Source organism: Vicugna pacos, chromosome 4 (genome assembly GCF_048564905.1).
Source record: "Vicugna pacos chromosome 4, VicPac4, whole genome shotgun sequence".
In the NCBI taxonomy this organism is placed as follows: domain Eukaryota; kingdom Metazoa; phylum Chordata; class Mammalia; order Artiodactyla; family Camelidae; genus Vicugna; species Vicugna pacos.
The window spans coordinates 38,130,196-38,154,047 of record NC_132990.1 but is presented as its reverse complement, the minus strand read 5'-3'; the positions used below and the strand labels follow the sequence as shown (position 1 = coordinate 38,154,047).

Here is a 23,852-nt window from a genome sequence, read left to right as displayed (position 1 = left end):
CTATCTGATACATTCACCGTATGCCAATTGTTCCCTCAAAAACATCCATAAGAAGGGATTTTGATTTTTGTGGCTGTTACCTTGTTTCCATTTGCTGTTTTACCTAATCTATTCATTAGCTTAGGGCAAATTACCTTTTTATAAAACTGAGATATAATTGGCATGCAACATTGTATATGTGTATAACATTGTATGTTTAAAATACATAACATGTTGATTTGATACATTTGTATATTGCAGTATGATTACTGCTACAGAGTTAACTAACCATCTGATCTCACAATCCCACTTCTGGGCCAAAAGGTACTTGCTATTTGGTCCCATCCAAACCATTTGGCATGGACCAATGTCTTATGGATGTTTGGCCATGAACAAATGTCTGCTGACCATTTCAGGTGTCCCTTATGTTTGGGCAGGAAGGGAAAGAGAAGTAAAATGTATCTTTTCCAAAAGTGAGAAGGTAATCCAAAACATTATTCTCCTTACCCTCAAATGCCTCTCTCACTGGCTAAGACCCATCCAAGGGAAGGAGTGAGATGGGCCCAGTAACAGGTGGTATGATGGGTTTCCAGAGGGGTGAATCAAGGATATCTGGTCTGCCAACCTTGGAAACTGTCAACAAGGTTGTTGCCAAGGAAACCAGACAGGCTTGAGAAGGGAGGCGAGAGAACTTCTCTGTCCATGGCACTTTATCATGCCTTCTTGGCAGTCTTTCCCCTGGAGAAATCAAAATCAGTGGAGTAGTTGGGCTGCAGGAGTATATGATGTATTGATAATTGTGACAAGGAAGTCAGAAAAAAAATGTAGTTTCACCCTGTGATGATGAAAAAAATAAAACCACCAAAAAACACACTAAAAGTTATTACAATCTAATAAAAAGTCTATATGGTATTGGCCTATAAGAACCATCTGTGGTCCTACATATTCTCCTCAGAAAGATAGCTACTATTTTTTAAAAGTATGTAAGAAAAGGCACATGATCACAATAATGGCCTTCCTAAAATGGAAAATATTATCTTGGGTCGAATTGAATTTTCACCCACCTGGTTGGCTAACAAGATGGTACATGATAAATATTCTTGATTCTGCTAGCCAAAACCATGAGGCATATAAAGAAGCATCTAGAAACATTATTTCTGGACCTCTGGCATCTGTTGCATTGGCATCCAGTAAGGCACATCACCAGGTTATATAATAAATGAACAAGGTAACATCAATTGTCAAGAAAAGAACTGCAAGTAGGAGATAGAAGATGACAGGTTGCCATCGAGTGCGAGCCCCCAGAGTACCCCACTGAAATTTCCCCAAAGAATCAGTAAATGAGAAATTCAGCCTATTCCCCTTTTGCCCTCATCATAAAATCGTCTGGGCCACTTTTTCCTGTCCTCCCTCTGTGTCACCTTAAAATACAAAGTGCTCTTTAGGCTATGAAGGAAATGTCAGACCTGGAGCTAGGGAACCTTGGTTGAGCTCCTAACCCATATGTAACAGTGTCCTTATTGTGACATGACTTACATGCTAAAACAAAAACAGTATCCAGAGCTCGTGTTCACTGTATGATTTCCTTAGCACCATCCAGTTATTTGGGCCAGCACTGCCCCGGGACCTACACAGCATCAAAGGGCTAAAGTGAGAATAAGGAAAATAAAACTGCGAGAAAGTGGTGAGGTCAGTCTGTATTTCAAGACCCCTTTTACAAAAACCAAAAACTTAAACTCACCCTAGTGGTTGGTAGAGGTGCAAACAGAGAAGGGACGAATGCTGATCTTTCTTGTAGCACCCATCCTTCCAGGTGTGAAGCTGCCCTCTAAGCCTGTGTGTGTGCCTGCTGCCACTACCATTTTGGTGCAGCCAGCTTTATAAGGGCTGCCTTCTCCTCTCCGGTACTTTTACTCCAACTAGCTTTTTATGTAGTTTACATATTTTTATAAAATACTCATTTCAAGCTCTTAGACAATTCATGACAAGATGCCCAAACTTCTAGGAATCGATCCTAAGGACAGGATGCCAAATACAGAACAGGATTTACGTGCAGAGATGTTCGTCGCATTTATTTATATCAAAACTTTAGACACACTGTAACTGTCTAACAAGAGAAGTATTGCTTGAATGAGATATATACATCTATTGGACAAAATACTCTATAGATTTTGAACATTATGTTTTTGAAAAGTTCTCAGTAATACAGGAAAGTGTTTAATTATAATGCTAATGGAAAAGATGATGAGAATACAAGATAGTACTTCACAAATATTCCCCCCCACACACACACAGACATACACATACTCTGCCTACAAAAAAAAAGAAAAAAAAGGAAAGAAGACTTGAAAGAAATAAACCAAAATATCATCAGTTGTTGTCTTTGAGTAGGACTTGGGATATCAGAAATTATTTTTCATTTGACTTTTTCTAAATTTTCTACAATTTTAATGACAGTCATGTCATTTATAATGACTTTATAATAAGAAAATATTGTCACTTGTATTGGAACTGGTGGGCTTCTGACCTCTGAATTGCATTTCTTGGGGAGAGAAAAACAAACCAGAGTGTTCTTAGATTGCAGTGGGAGAAAGAGAGAAAAGAGAGTCAAGGATTACTGTCAAAAAGGAGAATCTCTTCCATTCTCTGGCACTCTTCATTAAATTACCAACTTGTTCATGCATGAAGGTCCCTTGAGAGAGCATGAGGTGGGTGGCAGTGTGGGTGCACGTTAACCTATGAGACAGTCTGTTACTGAGTGACATACACTGAACCGTTAAGTAAGGGTAGAAGGAAGACACCTTTAAAATAAACTAGCAAATGCATCGTTTAATAAAATACCCTTTGAAAGTCAGTCATTTATTAATCTAATGTGTGAATTCATACATCACAGTCTTTTTAAAGTAGGACACAATAGAGTTACATTAATTTCTTCTAATTTTTATCTCTGTGGCACTGTTTTTTATTCACCCACTTCAAGGTGAAACTGTGAGTCTTGTTAAGAGTATTACATGGAAAATCAACATGTAGTTTATATGGAACTTGACGACAGATAATTGAACTTATTTATGACACAAATTTTCTGGGAAAATTTTGAATATCACTTTCCACTGATCTTTAGTTTGCTCATTTCCAGATGTGTTTGAATTTCCTCCGATTTCTTCCCCACTTTCCATATGAATCAGCGTGTTCCTTACCAGAAGCCAGAACCTTTCGCAAAATGTTAAAGAATTTTGTCAACCAAAGGGAGTTCATTTTCTCAAATGCCAGAAATCAAATAGGAGTATTTGAATAAAAGTTATTAAATGTAATCTATATATAATATTAAACTCTGTACCCAGCAAATAGAACATAAACACTTTTTTTTCATAAACACTTTTTCAAACAAAATAATACATTTACAAAATGTTACAAATATATATATACATATGCAGTCTAATATTAAAAACAATTTTAAGAGAAAATAAGTTGCATATATTTAAAAGTGAATGAAAATGACACAGTACATATAAAAACATGTACAATTCATAACCTTAAATGTATTTATTAGAAACAAGAAAGAATAAAAATTGACCAAGAAGTCAACTTCTAGGAAGAGAACAGCTAGAAGAAGTGAATGAGCTGAGGACAGTAACTTCACATTGTGAATAATAATATTGATCAATAAAATGAAAACCTGATTCTTTGAGCTGACAATGATTTTAGTCAAGTGAAAAATAAAGAGTGAAAAAAATTGCTGTATAATTCTATATATAAAGGAGATTTTTAAAGTGATAAAAGAATTCTGTGTACAACTGTATACCAATAAATTTGAAAATATTGGTGAAATGTTTGATTACATTGGAAAATATATGAAATTGAGTCCAGGAGAGGCAGAAAATCTAAACTGATTAATAACTGTTGAAAAATTTGTAAAGATGATTAGGGATCTATCCCTCAAAATACCTCAGTGCTAGACTATAAACGTCCTACCAAACCTGCTAGAAGGAGAGTTCCTTTGCTATGTTAACTGTTCCGGGGCATAAGTAAATTTAAAGAGCTTCCCATTCCTACTGAAAAGTTAGTGCAGTCAAAATACAAGAATGGTATTGTACTGACCTCACAAATGTATTTGCAAAGATTCTAAATAAAATATTAGCAAATTCTGTTTTGCTAATTACTGTTAAAGAATAGAACACCAAAGCCAAGGAATATTATATCAATCTATCATACTCCAAAAGTACTATTTTGATTCACATCCCCACTAAGAATATTTAAGAATACCTGATTTTCTGCATCTTTGCCAACACCAAGGGTGGTAGGAGAATGCGACTCTACTTCTCTGTTTACCTTTTCTTTTTCTATGAAGAAGATATATAAACTGAGTAAGTGATTTTTAAAAATTGTTTTTTAATTTCAAATAAAAAGTTTAGCAATGGAAACATAATATCTCAAGTCAACTCAAGGCAAAATTATGAAATGAATTTCATCTTTAGATTCTCCAGCCTCCCCTTGGTGCTTCCTTTCCCTCTTTCTAGGGTTCTTAGGTTCTTCAATGTAAGCACACCAGGATGGGGGCATGGACAGGTGTGGACAGCCATCCCCTGCACACCAGTTTTCCAGAAAATCTGCGAAGCCTGGGAGTACAGTGCCATTTCAAGCTCTTTGACAAACAACAGCACACATGCCCATGTCTCCAACACGCCTACCCTGAAATTCTTTACCTACTCCACACTATACACCTTGTTTTCCCCTCAAAACCATTCCTAGGAAAGCCTGATAGTCTTATATTTCAGAGTAAATTTAATTTATCTAACTGCTGCCTCAGAAGAATTTGCATCTGAAATGGGATCTCTAATTAGGCAGTGAAATTTTAGTATCTACAGAACAAGTAGGTCAGATGTTTAAGGAATTCAGTTTGATGCTTAATTTCTGAATTCTTCTAAAACAATGAGTTCAAATATTATCCTGATAGTTCTCAGCTTGCTACCAGCTCAGCACATGATACTACCTTTCAGACCTTAGCCAGCCCTGACTTAAAGAGTTAAAGATTTAACCAAAATTCCACTTCTGCCCTTCGGTTCTTTCTCCAGTGGACCTCAAATTTTCTTCTCAATTCAGGCACTCCTTCCTGAGTTCAGAGCAGAGAAGAACTGTCTCTCATCTCCCAAGTGGATTCTGTGGGGGCATCAATTTCTGATTGGGAGAATGTCCTGATGGCACTTTGTCCAAACCCGTGCTTGTGCAGAAGCAGATTTCAGTGCAAATATAATGGAGCTGAAGGTACACCTCTACCCTACCAGAGATCACAGCTGTGGACTGTGAGCCAAACACAGCACGAAGATGGATTCTGTCTGGCTCTCTTTCTCTACTTTTTACAGTTTTTAGTTCAAAGGCTAGGAAGCATTTCATCTTGCCATCTCTGCCTTACACTCATCCCAGGCTCTGACCCAAGGACATAAACAGTAAAGGTTTAGGCAGGTCACTAGTAGGTGCTCGAATGATCTTGTTCCTTCCCTCCCTTGTTCCCAGTGTTTAAGGCAGGAGACAAAAGGGGGAGCATTACTGAGTTCCAATCACAGCTGTCCTTCTGACTCGTTGCTGCAATTTACTCTGTCTCTGGGTAGTGGACTAGCAGGTTTCTAAGGCAGCTGATAGTTAAAACAGTCTATGATACTGTGCGCCTGTTCTCTTCATGGTGGCAAAACTTAGAACTATGTATTAGCAAATCCTATAGTCTGCTTCCTATGTAGTTCAAAATAGACAAGCCCTATTATTGTCCCACTTTACTGATAAAGAAACTTGAAGTTTAAAGCAGTTGAGTACAATAGTAATTCAGTCTATGTAGATATTCAAATAACCTTTTAGCTTCCTTAAGTAGATTCCCTCTGACGGGAAAAAAATCTTTATTATCGTTAAGCATGATTTGGGGATTTCATATTAATCCAACATGTATTAATCCTTCACTGCTGCCTCTCTACTCTCCTCCCCATCACTCATCCCCAGAGAATACTTTTCTTCCCTGAATTTAAAGGAAAAATGTTATTGTATTGTCTGCTTTCCCCTTCTTATTGCTAAAACATTCTCAAGAAGGTTTAAGGTTACTGAGAGGAGGCATCACAATACTGAAACCTTTGAGTAACTATTGCTGAGGAGTAAGTGTAGTGATGGCTGTATTGCACACATGCATATACACATGCACACAAATGTGCACGTAGTGGGGCCATTTACTGAAAGCCATACTAATCGGCTATTTTTAAACACTTAATTTCTCAACTTATAGTTTAAATTATGGCTTAACACATTTTTGTAAATCCAGCAAGTTTTAATTCTAAAACTGAAATGACAGAAGGAGACATGTCCCTGGGTATCTGGTTTCAGAGACTGTAACCATAATCAGTGCAATAATCTAAGGTGGTAGTTTCTATTTGGAGGCTCCTGAGGCATCTCCCTCTTAATGAATTACAGAGCCCTCTAATTGAATTCTTCGTATATATGCTTTCTTTGTGGTTAAGAATCTACCTTATAGATATTAAGATAGTCTGTGTTCAGATATGGTCTTATTGATTCAAGTTCTCTTGGGGGAAGAAGTGAATTGTTAATGGTCACCTTGTCTCAAATTGCAGATTACAGTATTTCGGATGGGATCAGAAGGACACCAGGACATTGATTTAGCCATCCTGACAGCTTTACTCAAAGGTAAAAGAGTTTCTATGTTCAGAGAGTGCAAAAATAATTTAAATGGATTAACACAGCAACCTTATGTCTCCTAGTAGTGGATTTAATCCCAAATGATACCATGACACATCCAATTATTGATAACATAAGGACCGTTCCTGTGAAACACTGTTAATGCTATTGAATTTCCTATAATAGACCTGTTATATTGTGACTCAGTTTCATAAAATTTAAATATTCGATCCAGTCATGTCCATTGAATAATAAAAATATATGAAGTATAAAAGACTAATGTAATATGTAAGGCACTAAGTTACTAGGTTATTTAGTAATTATTACCATGTCTACTTTCAAAAACTATTTGGTGTGGCACAGATGATACAGGTAGATGAATAGATAGATAGATATTATAATACATTAAGAATGGAAAATCAAAACCATTTAGAGGAAAGAAGGAAGAAAGAAACCAAAAAAAAAATTAGGCCAATATATTTGTTATAATTGCGTATTAAATTTAACTCTAAGCTTCCTGGAAGTTTAGGCAAAAATAGAAATGCGCTGGGATGTATGATTTTTCCCTTATAAGGTGGGTGTTTATCCTGTTTTCTAGTCCCAGTATTATAAAGAGGTCTCACTATATGTCCTCATCCCTGGAACCATATCCAAGAGAAGAGCAGTTTCCTCTAGGCTCTGCAGATCAGATTCCACCCTTACTATCACTTAATAGGCATATTATTTGACTAATAATTTTCACTATTACAATGAACAAAAGGATATTGCTTCTGTTCAGCACTGAAGTGAAAACTGGAACTGTAAGGCAAAACAAAACCACATTCAACCTGAGCCCCACAGATGATGTGTGCGCCAGCAGGTATCACACAGCTGGTCGCTGCCTGTAAGACTCCCTAGACTGCATAAGCTCTGTGAGGGCAGAGAGTGTGTCTTGTCCGTTGCTGGCTTCCAGGCGATCTCTAACACATGATAGCATTTAATCAGGAATGAATGGATTACTCAGTGATTCAGTGATAGACTCAGTACTCCAAAATTAAAATTCAGAACAGCAGCCATTGTATTCTGATTTGCAGCTTACCTACCCTTATTCCACTATTAATATTTTCTGGAGTACCCATCATGTGGCAGCCACTGTGCTAAGTGCCAAGCTCTTTACAAATACCATGGATGTTAATTATTGCAACAACTACATCACATTAGAGCTATTTTTAATCCCTATTTTACAGATGAGGTAAGTGGAGCTACCAGAGGTTAAGTAACTTGCTCAAGATTGCCATGCTAATTAATAGGCCTGGACTTAGATCTAAGTATTATTTAACTCTTCATTGAATCACATGTGACCCTTGATACTGGAAACTGTCAGTCCTCTCCATCCATTCTCCAAAGGTATATATGCACATTAATTCAAGATCTTGGTCACATTTTGGAAGGTCATAATCCCATGAAGTATACTGTATGTCCCAGGTTTCTCAACCTCCACTCTAAAGTATTTCTTTCCAGTGAACTAAAAAAACAACATTCATGCAGAAGAATTAAGGGACCATACATGGACTGAATCACAAAGCATACTCTGGGCCCCATTCTCCATTTATCAGAGACAAAATTTAAAGTGTTAATTACCAACTAACACTAATTATAAGTTAGTTAGTTGGTAAATATTAACTAACACTTGCTGAGGACTTGCTAAGTGCCAAACACTTTGTTAGATGCATTCTATGTATAAATTTATTTAATCTTTATAGAAGTTTGATGACCAGTTTATTATAAGACCCATTTTATAGGTAAAGATATTGTGGCACAGAGCAATTAAGTAATGTGCCCAAGATGAGCCGGCCAGGAAGTGGTACAGACAACCTAACCCCGTAGCTCTCACTTACATACACCTCCAAGGCATGATAATAAATAGTGGAACACCACATTTATCACCTTGAACCAAAACGCAGAGCAAATGAAGAAGTGGCTCTGTTATGATTAATATAATTGTAATTATATTATATTAAAATATATTGACCATCATACTATCTTCTATTGGAAATAATTTCTTTCTCTTTCACGAATTTGTGAGACTTAAACTGTTCTTCACTGTTGGATCAGTTTTAGAATTTATTTGTTGTTCTATAGACTACTTGTTTTCTGACTGTTCTGCGCATGACAGGGCATATGAAGTACATTTTATATTATAACCAAGTAGTTACCCATATGTATTTAGAAAATTGAAATTAAACTACATAAAATAGTATTTACATTTACCATATGCAATGAAATTGAATATTTTCTATTCTAATCTGTTCTCTTTAATGCTGATTATATCCCACTAAATTCATTTCATGACCCACTAGTGGGTTATAACCTGCAGTTTTAAAAACACTGCCATAGAATATTAAAGGAAATTATGATGGCTCTCAGAAATTAACATTTCTAATCACTATAATGAACATTTATGCAGCAGTTGATGCTAATAAGAATTTAGGCTGTTAAAAGATTATGGTGTGTCAACTCTATTTTGCGCAGGCTTTTAAATGCTCTCTGATTTTGACCCAGTTGATTTGTGAAGGATAGCAAACTTAATACTTTTGATGACTTCCTTGGAGGCCAAGAGTGTACTTATATCACTTCCAGATTCTCTAGTTTGTTAAATTTTTCTTCCTGTGTATTTTTAAAATTATGCCTGGGCATGTAACATGGTTTAACATACAATTTTTATAATTAAACTTAGATTTCAATTATCTAACATAAGATTAATCTTTGTATAGTTCAGTTTTTATTCTCTCCAACATCTGAGAAAATCAGAAGTAAAGTTGGAGGAGGAGGAGGAGAGAGATGAAACTAAATACTGGTCCGTAAATTCAGGGCCTGGGTAGAGGGGAGAACAAATAGGAAATCAGGTGGTTATGGGGAAAATATACATTTGCTCCTCCTTGTTTCTTGTCCCACTGGGTTTGATTTTCTTTGAGATGTGTATATATCAATGGATACTGTTTAGATGGTATAGACTTATTAGGTATTTGCTCATAAATGAAGAGAAAAAGCAGACAAAAAGAATGTTGTTCTAGAGATCAAAGAGGACTATAGTTTCTTCACAAGCTGAAGCCTGGGGTAGCTTCTGAGAATAGGTGATGTCACATTTGTCTTTCACATTAAGGGAACTGCTCTCTTGAGACAGGTGGATTGGGGCTAGAGACTGTACACCCTACACCCTTCTCCTGCTTTTCATTTCTCCCCCCTTTCCCACCACACACACCCAGGGGAACCCAAAAATATGGTACAGAAAGGAGTTGCCTTAGAAAATCCAGAATGTTGAATGTTCAGATCAACAACAAATAAAATTTTAGCATAAGTATGTCCCAGATATTGTATGGGACATACTTATACTAAAAAATACTGTTCATCATTCATCTGAAATTTAAGCTTAATTGGGAGTCCTGTATTTTTATTTGCTAAATCAGGCTGTTCTACTTGGAGGAGATACAACATCATTAATACTTCTGGACTTTAGACACTCTTGGAGGTTCTGCAGCAAGAGTAACTCAGGAATCTAAGGAGGTCCCTCGTTCTTCTGTCTGCCTCTGTCTCTCATACAGGCCCTGCCTACGCTGGAAAGGGCCCCAAACTTACCTTAATAAACTATTCAGTGCTTATCAACCTGCTCTGTCAGTCACCGTATCCTATCTGCATCCCTCTTGCAGCAGCATAAGCCTCTTGCTCCAGGCTCAATAAAGCCAGAAAACATCTACTCATAGCAGAAGTTACTGTAAGTGGTCCCTTGACCCATCTGTGCATAAAATGATTCCCAGTTTTATTTCTCTTTTCTCATACATCTTGGCAGTGAGATCAATGTATGTGTATTCTCTTTCACTCCTGTGCACACCCGTTAGTGTAATATATGATGATCACTGTCATCCGTAAGTGAGGAATTCTTTTTCTTTGGGTTTAATCTTCATTGGTAAAAAAGTTCATCTGTGGCATGAAGAGAGAGTAACTTTTATTACTTACTTCTTTTTCTGGAAAGTATTTTAAAAGAGCTATAAGAGAGTACAAAAATAATATATTCCTCCTCAAAACTGTCAAGATCATCAAAAACAAGTGTAGTCTCAGGAACTGTCACAGACCCAAAGGAGCCTAAGGAAACATGACATGTAAATGTAATGTGGTTTCCTGGATGAGATTGTTGGGCAGAAAAAAAAGAGTATTAAGTTAAAGCTAGGGAAATCTGAATAAAGTATGGACTTCAGTTTGTTGGGTTTTTAAATGTTAAGGGAAAAATACGAAAGCTGTGCTGTCACATATTATGGATCTGAGCAGGAGACATACTGTGGTCAAGAAAACTCCATACTTATTTTATGTCAAAATGACAAAAAAGGAGAAAGCATCTTATGGAATTAAGTGTAAAGGTCAAGTACGTATGTAATCAAAGTACGATAAGATGCACAGGCAGTATTTAATATAAAGGATCTATACAAGTCACATAGGCATGGATAATAGCTGATCACTATTGATCTAAGAAATGATTAAAAATACCACTGGGGAATCTAAGTAAGAGATATAATGAATGCAGACGTAACAAAAAACAATTTGTAGGAAATTAAATTTCCCTATGGACTTACACAGTCATCTGAGATAACTACCATTTTGTTTTATATGTTTAAGTTCTTCAAACATAATTAATGCTATCAGTAATTAACAAACTAATCAAATACTTATAGATTCTTAAGCAGAGGAAGAAAACCTCTTTTTAAGGTATGAATTTGTCGATTTGTTCTATCTATAAAGAAAAAAGTTTAAGATACAAATTCAAATACCAAAGAAAACTGTCAATATGTTCTAACTTTAGAAAGATTTCTAGTAAGAATGCTATTGATTAGATTAAATTATACAAAACAAAGAAAATCACTATTTTCTGAAGCATTTTCCTTTAAAATTATACATTTTTTTAAAACTAAACTTGAAATAAAAGTGGATAAAATCTTAAAAAAATGTTTTTAATGTTTTAAAACTACTTCTGAATGCATGCCCCTCCAACTCTATTAACTAGAAAATACCAGGTTATTGTCACAAACTAGTCATAACATCAATATACAATCAGTCTTGCTAAATAACTCATTTTATTTATAAACGGTTTAATTAATCCCTAGTGAAACAAATTTTGGCATATCTTCTGAAGTAGTTTATGTCCAATAATTCTATGCACCAGATACATTGCATAAATAACTAACACCCTGGAATGTTTACTGAGAAACTACCTATACTTAAACTTGGGTGATTCATGAATAGGTTTTATGGGGATTTACTGTGGCCCTGCCCTGCTTTGAATATAAAAGAAACTTATTTCTAATTATGTGTTGCATCTTTCCCACTCTCTTTTCTGTGCGTAGGCAGCTTAATACAACACATGCATGATTGCTTTCCTTTTAATATTATTTTTTTAACCCAGAACTGTTTGGATAGCCTTATTAAGGCCAAAAAAGAAACATTCGAGTTGACACTTTCATCACTTATACGTGATGCAAAGTTACTATAGTTATTAAATATTATGGAATGGAAATAGATGAAATTTTGTCCAAAAGAGGTCTCCAAAGTCAAAATGTGTGGCATATTTATTTATTTTAGGCTTAAAAGGGCATGGGGGTAAAGTGTTAGAAAACAGTGAAGTATTTGTTACAGATAAAATTCACCAGATAATTTTTACAATGTAGATTTTTTACAAAAGTATTTATTAAGCCCTTCTCTGCATGAGACCACTTTTAGTCTTCCTTGTGTCCTCCGATTGTAAATCAGGCTCTTCCAAATGCACTTGTTTCCTGATGGTTCATTTTACCTTTTTAGCCAAATCTTAAATATAACAGAGCAGGTTGGCCATGAGCATTAGAACTCCAGGAAGGGCCCTCCAAACCCATGTCTGCCACTAGCTTCTTGTTACTACTTCATCCCAAAGCCACCCTGAAGCCACAATACCCTCTGTCACCATGCACCTCCCATGCGTTTTGCAAACTTGGAAATTGAGACTAAAGAATCTAAAAGACATTCAAGATCATTAGGCAAATCAGTGGCAGAGCCAAATCTTAAACTCAGGTCTCCTCATTGAGACTCAGTTTTCTTTATGTTATGTGTATGAGTCCTTGGGGATCCAGGATTCCTTGTCTCTACACTGCTACAGAGTTTTTAGGCATTTACCCCTGTGATTCTAGGGATATCCAAGCGATAATAGATCAGGGCATCTACTTCCTTTAAACTCTCAGAGCACTTACCAGGGCCTGCAGCTACCAGATGATCCTAGCTGCACAAAAAATCTCTTAGTGATGAAACTAGAATGCCCACAATTTAACCTAATGTGATGGGGAGGATAAGTAAATCTGACACTTGTTTTATTTTTAAAGATTAGACCTCTGGTGGAGTATTGATTCAACCAGGAATTTAAAGTTACATATGACAGAAACACAATTCAACCTAGTTCAAGCAAAAAGAAATAAAATGGATTTTTAGTTCATAGGACCAAGAAGTCTGAGGGTAAAATGAGTTCAGGCAAAGTAGGATCCAGGACTCAAATGATGTCATCAGAATCTATTATCCTCTCTTAGACATTAGTCTATACATCTGTTGTGCAGAACAGCCATCAGCAGTGCCAGGCTCACATCCAGCCAACTGAGCAAACCCCAGTTCAACAGAGCCATCTTTCCTGCTACTTACAATGAAAGGTCCCAGGAAGGATTTGAATTTGCTTGCCTTAGATCACTGCCCATCCCTGAATCCATCACTGTGGCAAAGAAGGTGGGAGAATCCCTGTAAGCATGAAATGAGAGATGGGATCAGCTCCACCCGAGTCTCAGAGTTAAGGATTCCCAACCCCCCCCCCCAAAAAAGAGGTTCTGTAGCCAGAAAGTAGAGGAGGAAAGAGTACTGGGAAGACTAAAAGCAACTAAAAAATGCACTTGTCTCTGAAGTTGTATTAAAAGAAGTACTAGAAGTCAAAGAGCGTCATATTTGCCTCACACGCAAGCACCTTAAAATCTATGTACCTGAAATAGATGCTTCACTCAGTAAACAGAAATGGGAACTAGGTAAAGTGAACACTAATCGGAGTTCAGACATCCACCCAAGGCATTCTCATACAGTTCACTTCAGGTAGACCTAAATATGCAATTTATTAATATTATTTACTACACAGTTGTTATTTATGATTATAATCACTATTACCTTTTTCAGTTTTAATGGTATGTACTTAATAATTTCTGCCAAAAATTTTAAAGGAAGTTACGTTCTTAACCACTTTTTCCCTGAAACTGGACTATCCTTTAGAAAAAACTGATTCTGTAAAGGCCAAATCACCCCAGGCTTTCCCCAGTAGACGCCTTCCTTCCACCCATCCTCCACTACCACCCTAACCCCTCAGTATGGTACTTACCACGAGACCACCCAGCAAAGGCCCTTATAATTGGAAGAATGGCAGCCGTATTCAAAGCATCACTTACCCCCTGATTGAAAATAGCTTCACTTCATTGAGGCTTGGTTTCCCAGTCTGTAAAATTGAGATAATTATCGTATGTCCCTCACAGTCATTGTAACAATTGTAATCAATAATGCAAGTAAAGCACTTAACACAGTACCTGAGAAATTCTGTTTAATAAATAACAGCCTGACTGATCATGATGATGATGACGCCAAACTAGAAATAAGTACAGGGACCACATCTGTTTTGCTCACCACCATATACACACATATATACCATGCCTGGTGTTCCGTATGTATTTGTTGAATGCATAAATAAATGATCAACAGGCTTTAAAGTCATATATATATATTTAAATCCTAGTTCTTTATTGGCTATAGAATTGACTAAGATATTTAACCTCGATATGCCTCAGTTCCCTTCACTGTGGAAAAGGAAATTGTACCTTTCCTTTCTTACATGGATTGATATAAGGGGCACATGAGTTGGTCATACTGGAAGCTCTTTGAGGACAGGTCTATGCCTTTTTTGTGGTAAATACTGAACACTTAGTACTTTTATACTTTTTTACTTGTAAAACAGGCTTTAAAAATTCGTAGAGAATTAGGATGTCCCCCATGTCCCAAATCCCTAAGAATCATAAAATGCTAAATTTGAAAGGACACATCAATTTGGAAACAACAACAACAACAAAACCCTCGAGCATACATGTAGAGAGCCAGAAGAGAACACAAAAAGAAACTTAATCTTGAAAGTGGTTGGGCACATGCTAAGTTGCCTTAAAATGAAATTAAATTTCTGGCAAGTTTATTTTCTTGCAAATCCAAGTAGATCTCAGAGCAATAACAGAGACCAGGTAGACAGCAATTTTCAGCATTTCTCTTTGTCTCTAATAGGAAAATGTAATAAAAGAACTTAAATCTCTTAATCTTTTTATTTGTATAGTGTTTCACAATTCATAAAGCATTTTCATATAAATTATATCATCCAGGCTTTATAAAAACTCTGTGGAATGGTTACAAGATAATTTATCTCCACACTGGAACTTTCTGGGGCATGAAGGTGGACATTATTGATAATTATGACAGAACAAATAGAACAAACCAAGAATGTCCAGGCAGACTAGGAGTTGTGATCACCCTGAGTACAAGCCTCCCTGCCACTTCCAATTAGGAAATTTCCAGAGAAGATTACATCTTCTTTACTTTATACCCTAACCTCAGAAAAATGCTTGAGGTATGGTAAGCATTCTAAATATCCACTGATTAAAAGAAGTGAAGTTGAGTCCCAGGCCAGTCAATCACTAGCCAAGGTCACCTAGGCAACTCAGACATACACTGGACCCCCTTATCCTTGAAAGTTCACTGAGGTAGACTCCAACCCCTCAACTCTGTAATCAACAAGAATACGAATCCTACATCCTCCCTGGATTTCTGCAAATTCCTGAAAGATGGAAGTTTTCTTGGTCACCCCTGCCTTCAAGGTTCTGGTTCTATGTGTGTTATTTCGTTCTTCATCACAGAAGACAAAATGTAAAACTGAGCCCTTCCACTGTTTGAAAACAAACAAACAAAAATTCACTCACACAAAGGATTGAACAGATACAGCAGACTTTTCTAAATATATAGATAGGGGTGAAAGAGAAGTTTACTTCTCAATAATGCGAACAACTTCTAATCGAACAGCAGGCATCTCCTATGTTAACGTCCTTTGGATCTTTCACACAGAGACTTTCCACCAATCCTTCATCCATGACTTCCCCAATGTCACACTGTCTCACAGGCTTCTCCCCCTCTTCTCCCACTATTCTCTTTTCTCTTCATGCTTCCCCTTAATAGTAAAGCAGATTTCTCTTCTCCTTTCAAACAAAGCAGTTTATCCCTGTTCTCTGACATTTGGGCCCTGGCCATGAAGGGCTCATCAACCCTAAGCAGCTTTGCAGTGTATTTTTACAAAGACAGTCTCCTCCCTAAGCAGAGTTCTGGTCCCAACTCATAGGAGAGAGTAATTTCTTCAACTCTGTTCATGTAGGTAGTAAGTGAGAGAGTGGGGCTTGACTCGTGTCTCTGATCAGAAGATAAGTGTATGGTGTTCTTTGCCCCAAGTCTGTAATGACCAGCAGGGAAGGTGTACCGTGTAGAAGGCTCAGTGTTTGCAAGAACTGTGAACATTGGGGCCCCCAGGTCTGTAGTCATGGACAGGCCATTTCCAGCAGATTTTAAAGGTTATGACCACATCCACAAGATTGTCTATAGAATTTTAAAGCTGGATAGAGCCATAGAGGTCAGGGACAGTGAGAGGCCTCTGCTGGTGTTCAGACAAAGGGGAACTGAAATCTGGGTCTGCAGATGCCCAGGTCCATTACTCCTTCCCTGCATCATGCAGCCAGTTCTGATGGCAGATGTGGTCATCCTTGGCCCCTTGTTACACAGAAGCTAAACACCCTTTCACTCTGTAGCTCCCTCATGCCTCGGGATTGGCATGGGAACAGTGCCATGTGCACATTAAGCTAATTGCTGACCCAGAGCTCCTGAGCAACTCTCAGCTTGTGAAGACTCCCTGCTCCCCAGCAGCGCTGTAGAATAGTACTTCTTCCTTGACTTGCCTGAGAGCAGTGAATCAGCTTCATTCTTTAAATCAGTTATTGAATATTATGAATTACATAGCCATGCAGATTGGCAACAGCATGATTCTGAAATGAATAGTTTATATTAATAATAAAAATAATAGTAATAACAATAGTAAAACTAACCTATAACAATAACAACTAATTTGGCACTTACTATAGTACAAGCATTAACTAATTGAATCCTCACAACACCGCAATGGGGCAGGCACTGTCAGTATTACCCATTTTACAGTTGAGGAGACTGAGGCACAGACAGGCTGCCTTGGTGAAGGTCACACAGCTAGAAATTAATAGAGTCTGGACATGAACACAGGTTATCTGAGTCTAGATCACTTGCTCTGCATCCTAAGCCTTTATAGCCAAGACCAGATATTAAGGACTAGCCCCCATTTTTATATGTTCTGAATAGTAAATGATGACTAACTTTCCTCGGTATATAAAAGTATACAGACAGACTTCCAAATAAATATGGTCCACTGAACACATGAATCTGTTATTACTATTCTCTAAATCCCTCTAAAATAAGAGTAAATGGTGATTTATTAAAAGCATTGGAGCAGAAACAATATTTTCTGTTTACCACACCGATTTCTCTTCTTGCGCACGGGCAGACTAAATATCCTAGCCTCCCTTGCAGGGCAGTTGGGGCCATATGACTGTGCTTTGACCAAAGGGTTGTGATCAGAATCGATGTGAGCCATTTCTAGACCTGAAAGGTGAAAAACAGATGTAAGAATGGAAAGTAACACACCAGGAAAAAAAACCTGAATATTAAACTGATAATCAAGCTGACTTAACACTTCAAAATGCTCAAAAAGCCCAGAAAGTTGGGGCACACAGAGTCTTTTTAAAGAGTCAGCCAGGATGCCATATTTTCTCCTCTACTCCCCAAAGCCCTCTCCAACCAAAAAGCAAATACTCTTTGAAGAGAGTGAAACATATTCTTTCCACTGGGAGACATCAGGCAAAAGGTGAGGGCTAGGCGATAGAATTGAAAATGGGGGCTCTAAATAAACCACTAGATAGTGTCTGCTGAGACCCCAACCCTCTCCCCCAGCTTGCTTCCCAGCATGCTGGTGGCTGGGGTCTTCATCCTCCAGTGAGGAGAGTGGAAGATCCTTTTTAGTAAAATTTGATCCTCCTTAAGAGAAAAGACCTAAAGATACTAACACGAATGATTCCCCATCTAAGGAACCCAATCAGTTTATCTTACAATGAAGTTCACAGTTGATGAGCTTCACTAATGTGCTCAGAGTCCCCAGTTAGCACTTTAGCATCCACTCTTAAATACGAGCAGATGACCAAGGGTAACCAGACATAAAAGAAAGATCTGTAGCACAGAAGATAGATATAGAAACAAACAAACAAACAATTCCTATTTGGAGCGAACAGAACTAATGTAGGGAGAAAGACCTTCACCAAAATGATCATTAATATCATCAAAGAAATCAAAGGAAATATTTTAATCATGAAAAAAAGAGCAACATCTTATACTTAAAGAACTAAAAAGAGCTCCTAGAAATTAAAAATGATAGCATTAAACAAAAAGTAAGTGGAAGAATTAAATGATACAGTTGAAGAGCTCTCCCCAAAAGTACAGAAAGGGACAGAAAGAATAAAAGAAAAAGGAGAGAATAAAAGATAGGAAAAATCAATGCAATAATTCCAGAAAATGTCCCAATACTCCAGAACACAGGTTTCCAGATGATAAAGACCCACTGAGTGCCCAGATCAATAAGTAAAAATAAACCCACACCAAGACATATTATCATGATATTGTGCAACATGAGAGACAAAAAAAAAAAATCCTAAGAACTTCCAAAGAGAAAAAAAACAGGTGAAAACACATGAAAAGGACCAGGAAATAGAATGATTTAGAATTCTAAACAACAGTGCAGACAGGTGTCATGAAATGCCTTAAAAATTCTGAAGAACTTTGGTTTGCAATCTAGAATTCAATACCTAATTTACCAGCTGCTTGTGAAAGATATTGTTAGGCACAGTTGTCAAAGAATTCAGTACTCACAAATCATTTCTTGAGAAGTTACTGGAGAATGTGCTCCACCAAAATGAAAGGGGAAAAAAAAAAACAGCAAACTTGGAAAACAAAAAACAGGAGCTGCAACACAGGAGAGAGGTGTTGGAAATCCCTAAATGTTGAGGAAGGGAGACCCAAGGCAACAGTTCTGCACTAGGCATAGAGACAAAAAGCAGATGCTGCCAGACCTTCTGAAGGCCTAACCCTTGAATTGGTATAGTGCCACTTCTGCTGCATCCTGTGGGCCAAAGAGAGTCACAAGACTAGCCCAGATGTAGTGTGAATGCTGCTCGATACAGTTCTGTGGAAGGTATCTTCAAAGCCCTGCTTCCCCAGAGGACCAAAATAAGCAGCTACAAGAAGTAAAGTTGTTGCCTCTGGAGAAAAAGGACTGGGGCAGTGAGATTTGTGGTTTTTATGTAACAAATCCTGTAGGAATAGATTACTCTACACTCTGTGCATGTATAACCTTAGTAAAAATAAAGTCCAACAGGGTCCCTGGATTACTTAGTTCTCAAAGAAAGAGACAGAATAAGTAAAAGAAAAAGAATGGAACTGGTAGGAATCATCAGTGCAGTAATTCCAGAAAATGTCTCAAAACTCCAGAGCATACATTTCTTTAGAATCCTGCTAAAAATCACAACGTGGAAGTTACTGATATTTTACTTACCCAGCTATGTAAATGATTTCATTTTTGCCATATCACAAGCAAGCAGAATAACCCAATAAAATGTTTGTCTTTTCTTTTACTCCCTCTGTCTTACGTTGATGACATTTCTTAGTTTTGCATGTTGTGTGTAATACAAGAACACTTTTATGAAGGTTTTTTTGAACATGTTAACGGGAAACTTTTGTGAAGTATTGACTTCTTTTATTGCAGAAAGGGCACAATAAAAAGAATACATCCGTTAAGTAGGTCAGCAAAAAGAAGGAAATAGGTGCTTTACGATGTTATTAATCATAAGCTGTATTATTTCATTTGTCCTTTCTGCTTGCATATGTTATTAGGACATGAGGAAGTAATGACAACATTTACTACAGAAACTCTTGGCAAATATCACCACATAGACGACCTGACTTTGTGAGGTTTTTATATTGCTTTGGTCCATAAAAGTGTAACACTTTAGCTCTTAAAATGAAACTAAGAACAGTTTTAGAAAGCTAATGAGACCTTATACAGAAAACGCAGACCCAATAATAAATAAGAGAAAAACAAAACAAAGCTTAATCACCACCTCCTACCACCTCTAGACCCAGTAGCCAGGTGGTATAGGGACCCAGACAGAGAAAGAGTCCAGCTCTCGCTCCAGGTAGGGTAAAAGGCTGGAGGAGAAGGAGCTCCCTAGCCCCTGAGGAGCCCTGGCTCATCTCTGATGGACCAGAGAAGGTGCAGCATCCTCTCAGCGGGCAGCAGCAGGTGCCCTGCACAGGAGCAGCCTGCGGGATGGGCGAGATGCACTTTCCCACTAGAGTGAGGTTATGACTTCTGTGGAAAACACCCAGTGCCCACGACCTGTGCTGCCCAGGCATAACTACACAACCAATCTTTCCAATTTACATTTCTGCAAAACAATCACATTCTGTAATCCAAACTGAATATTTGTATCTAAATTCAGATTTTTGCATTGTAACAGGTTTACCTCTTCTTGCTTGTATCTGAGCACCTACAAGTTTCAGCTCACTGAGGCAAGTGTCTGAAGAACAAACCTCACTAGAAGGTAGCCTTTGATTGACTCTCTACGCTTTGTCAGAGAATGCCCATTGGCAATTCTGACACACTTATAAGCTCTGGGTAATTTAGGGTCTGTCAGTACTTAATTCTGAGAATTACTGTTTCACAATACAGTCAATACTCCTTTTATGAAAATTCAGTGACACCTAATCATTAACATCCAACATGGTAGAAACTGTAGTAATAGTCCGGCTGGTAATTGTCCTCCATCCAGGAGTGTCTGCATGGCAATGGCGTTATTAACCTGAGAAGGTTATTAAGTTACTATTAACCTGGTGAATTTATTGTCTGAAATAAGTAATACACTAAAAATATTTGCACAGTGCTTTAATTTTAACAAAGTTGTTTTTCATCAGTTATTCTGTTTAGCCTCAGTCCCTTGAGGGAGATATTGTTGATCTTGTTTTGTATGAAGAAACTCTGTCATGGAGAGGATAAGTAATTTTTCCAAACCCCCAAGTAATAATAGGGATAAACCACCTAATCGCTGGAGCACCTACTGTGTACAAGACATTATCTTAAGTGCTGCAAAGTCTCCAAAGTCTGAAATATGCTTGAGTACACACCCCAATATGAAGTGTAAACAAAATGCTAAAAAAGCACAAAAGAAAGAGACTGCTGTGTTCAAGGGAAATTTTATTGTAGGAGCAGCACTTGAAAAGTACCTCTGCAGTTCAAAATGCTAAGCCTATTATATCAAATGAACAGCCTAGAGAAATACAAAATAAATAGTGTGCAAATTATTTTTTCAGAGGAATTTAAAATTAAGAAGATACTTTTTTTAAATCTTAAATTTGACACAGCATTGTAAAATAACTATAACTCAATAAAAAAAAGTTTAAAAAAATTCGTAAGACTGAAAATCAGAGCCTCCAAATAAACAGGATATAAGACTGTCCAAACAGGGTTCATTTTGCCCATACAGGTGTACATCATTTTATCCAATCAATAACTTCCTTAAAATGTTTTTCTTTCTTGGTTGATCTTTAGTAAGTAAGAAAGGTAATAATAACTAAAATTTCTTGGCTTAGCTTGTGCCAGGCACAGTTTTTGTTAATGTACTGTATTCTCATAATAAGCTCTGAGATGCCATTATCCCCATTTCATAAGTGAGGAAACTGAGGCACAGAAACCTGTCCAAGGTGAGATGGCCAGGAGGTTCAGAGATGAGAATCAAACCCAAGCAGTCTGATTCAGAGCTGAATTTTTTGTTTTTTTGATTCATAGACATTCAGAAAATGTTACTGAACTCATCATACCTACAACAACAAGAGAAGTGGGCAAACAGGCTTTTGCCTCCTCTATCACAATTGTTGTTGTTATTGTTATTTTGATCAGTCAGGCTGTTTGGGCTTACACGTTCTTATAAATTCCTAATTAAGGAAAGAATGAGATCTACTTTTGCAAAAGAGAATCCTATTATAAAAATAAGTACTACCTAAGTCACTGTTTTATATTCATTTTTGTAGCATGACTATTTCAAATGGAGAGCTCTTATTTGTGCCTATCAGAAAGGGGTGGCAGTAGAGATAGGACGATTAAAATGAATGAGGCTGGTAGAGTGGAGTGGATGGAGCCTCATTCAGAACCAGTCTTTGCTGTTCCAAAGGAAATGAAGAACACTGAATTCATTTTTAGTCACTTCAGAAACTCGCATGGGCTTAGTCTATATTCAAAAGAGAGACTCACTAGTAGAACCCAAATGAGGACTCCGGAGAATATATATATATATATATATGTATGTATGTATGTTTGGTTTGTATTTATATTTATTATATATATATTTTTTCCTTTGAGGGTGGAAACTTTGGCCTTGTTTCCCCAGTGCCTACAGCGTAGTCTGGCAGAGAATTAGAATTCGGTAAAAATCTGTTGAGTAAATGAAAACATCTGGGGATCCAGCTTTCTTTTCTAAAGGCTGCCCCTAGAGGCAATGAAATGGAGACATCAAGAATTTCAACAAGGAGAGTGGGAATTGAGGGTAGGTGAAATGAGTGAAGGTGGTGAAAAGGTACAGACTCCCAGTTATAAGATAAATAAGTTCTGGGGAGGTAATGTACAGTGTAGTGACTGTAGTTAACAATACTGTGTTTTATATCTGAAAGTTGCTAAGAGAGTAGATCTTAAAAGTTCTCATCACAAGAAAAAAAAAAGTTGTTAACTGAAGTGATAGATGTTAACTAAATTTATTGTGGTAATCATTTTGCAATATACACATATACCAAATTATTATATTGTACACCTAAAAACTACTACAATGTTATATGTTAATTATATCTCAGTAAAACTGGGGGAAACTGCTTTTAATAAATAAATAAAGCTCTAAGCCCAAATGGCTTGACTGACATAATACTACTACTACTACTACTACTACTAATAATAATAATAATAATAATAATAGCAGAAATGTGAATTTTAGGTAACATTTTACCATCCATTTTGGCCCTAATCATAGGACATTAGAGAATATTCTGGCTTCCTTCATTAATGTAATATAGATTGTTTTGTGATAGAGGAAGCCAAAGCCTGTTTGCCCACTTCGCTTTTTGTTGTAGGTATCATGAGTTCAGTAACATTTTCTAAATGTCTATGAATCAAAATAACAAAAAAATTCAACTCTTGAAATCAGATTGCCTGGTTTGAATCTCATCTCTAAACCTCCTGGCCATCTCACCTTGGACAGGTTTCTGTGCCTCAGTTTCCTCATCTGTGAAATGGAGATAATGGCATCTTGGAGCTTTTTGTGAGAATTCAATACATTAACAGAAACAGTGTCTGGCATAGCTAATAAGCATGAAAGAAATTTTAGTTATTATTATCTTTCTTATTTACTAAAGATAAACCAGAAAAGAAAACCCCCGTCTTCCCACAAAGGGCTCTTTTATTCAGTGACCTGGTTTTTCTCTTATAAGCCAGATCTGAATTTCTTCAGCTAAAATTAATCCAATTTTTCCTGATTCCTTTTAACTTCCTCCTGGGAGTCCACATAAAGTTATTTTTATCAAGAGAAGATAGTTATCATTCAGGGCAAGAAAATAGAGCAAAGAATAAATTATCCACAGACCTCATATACTTCTTATGTTTGTGTTTCAAGCCTTTAATTTGTTTATTCTCAGTGTAGCAGCCATATTGCTAAGAGAGGCTCACCAGGGTAGATGGTGTCTCTGCTCTGGGAGACAACTGAAGGTGTATCCTAGCAACCAAGTCACATGGCAGGGCCTTTCTACTACTCTCCTTCTGCCTTTGTGGTTTTCCTGTAGGTGGAGAAACTGAAGTATTTAAATGAATAGATGAATGGGCTTTCATTGACTGAGATCCTATTATTGCATTTAGTTGCAATACTTAACAATAAAGTAAATTG

General features: G+C 37.0%; 1 protein-coding gene across 21 annotated transcripts in view; it reads left to right on the top strand.

Moving 5' to 3' along the window:
* Positions 1-23,852, top strand: part of TRPM3 (transient receptor potential cation channel subfamily M member 3) — an 846,268-nt gene that overhangs the window by 679,548 nt on the left and 142,868 nt on the right. For all 21 annotated transcript variants that reach the window (XR_012072024.1, XR_012072026.1, XR_012072025.1 and 18 more), the window contains one exon: positions 6,585-6,657. Coding sequence is in view for 4 of the 21 variants with exons in the window: in XM_031677181.2 (XP_031533041.1) it covers positions 6,585-6,657 (73 nt within the window). In the remaining 17 variants the exon portion in view is untranslated. The remainder of the gene's footprint in view (positions 1-6,584; positions 6,658-23,852) is intronic.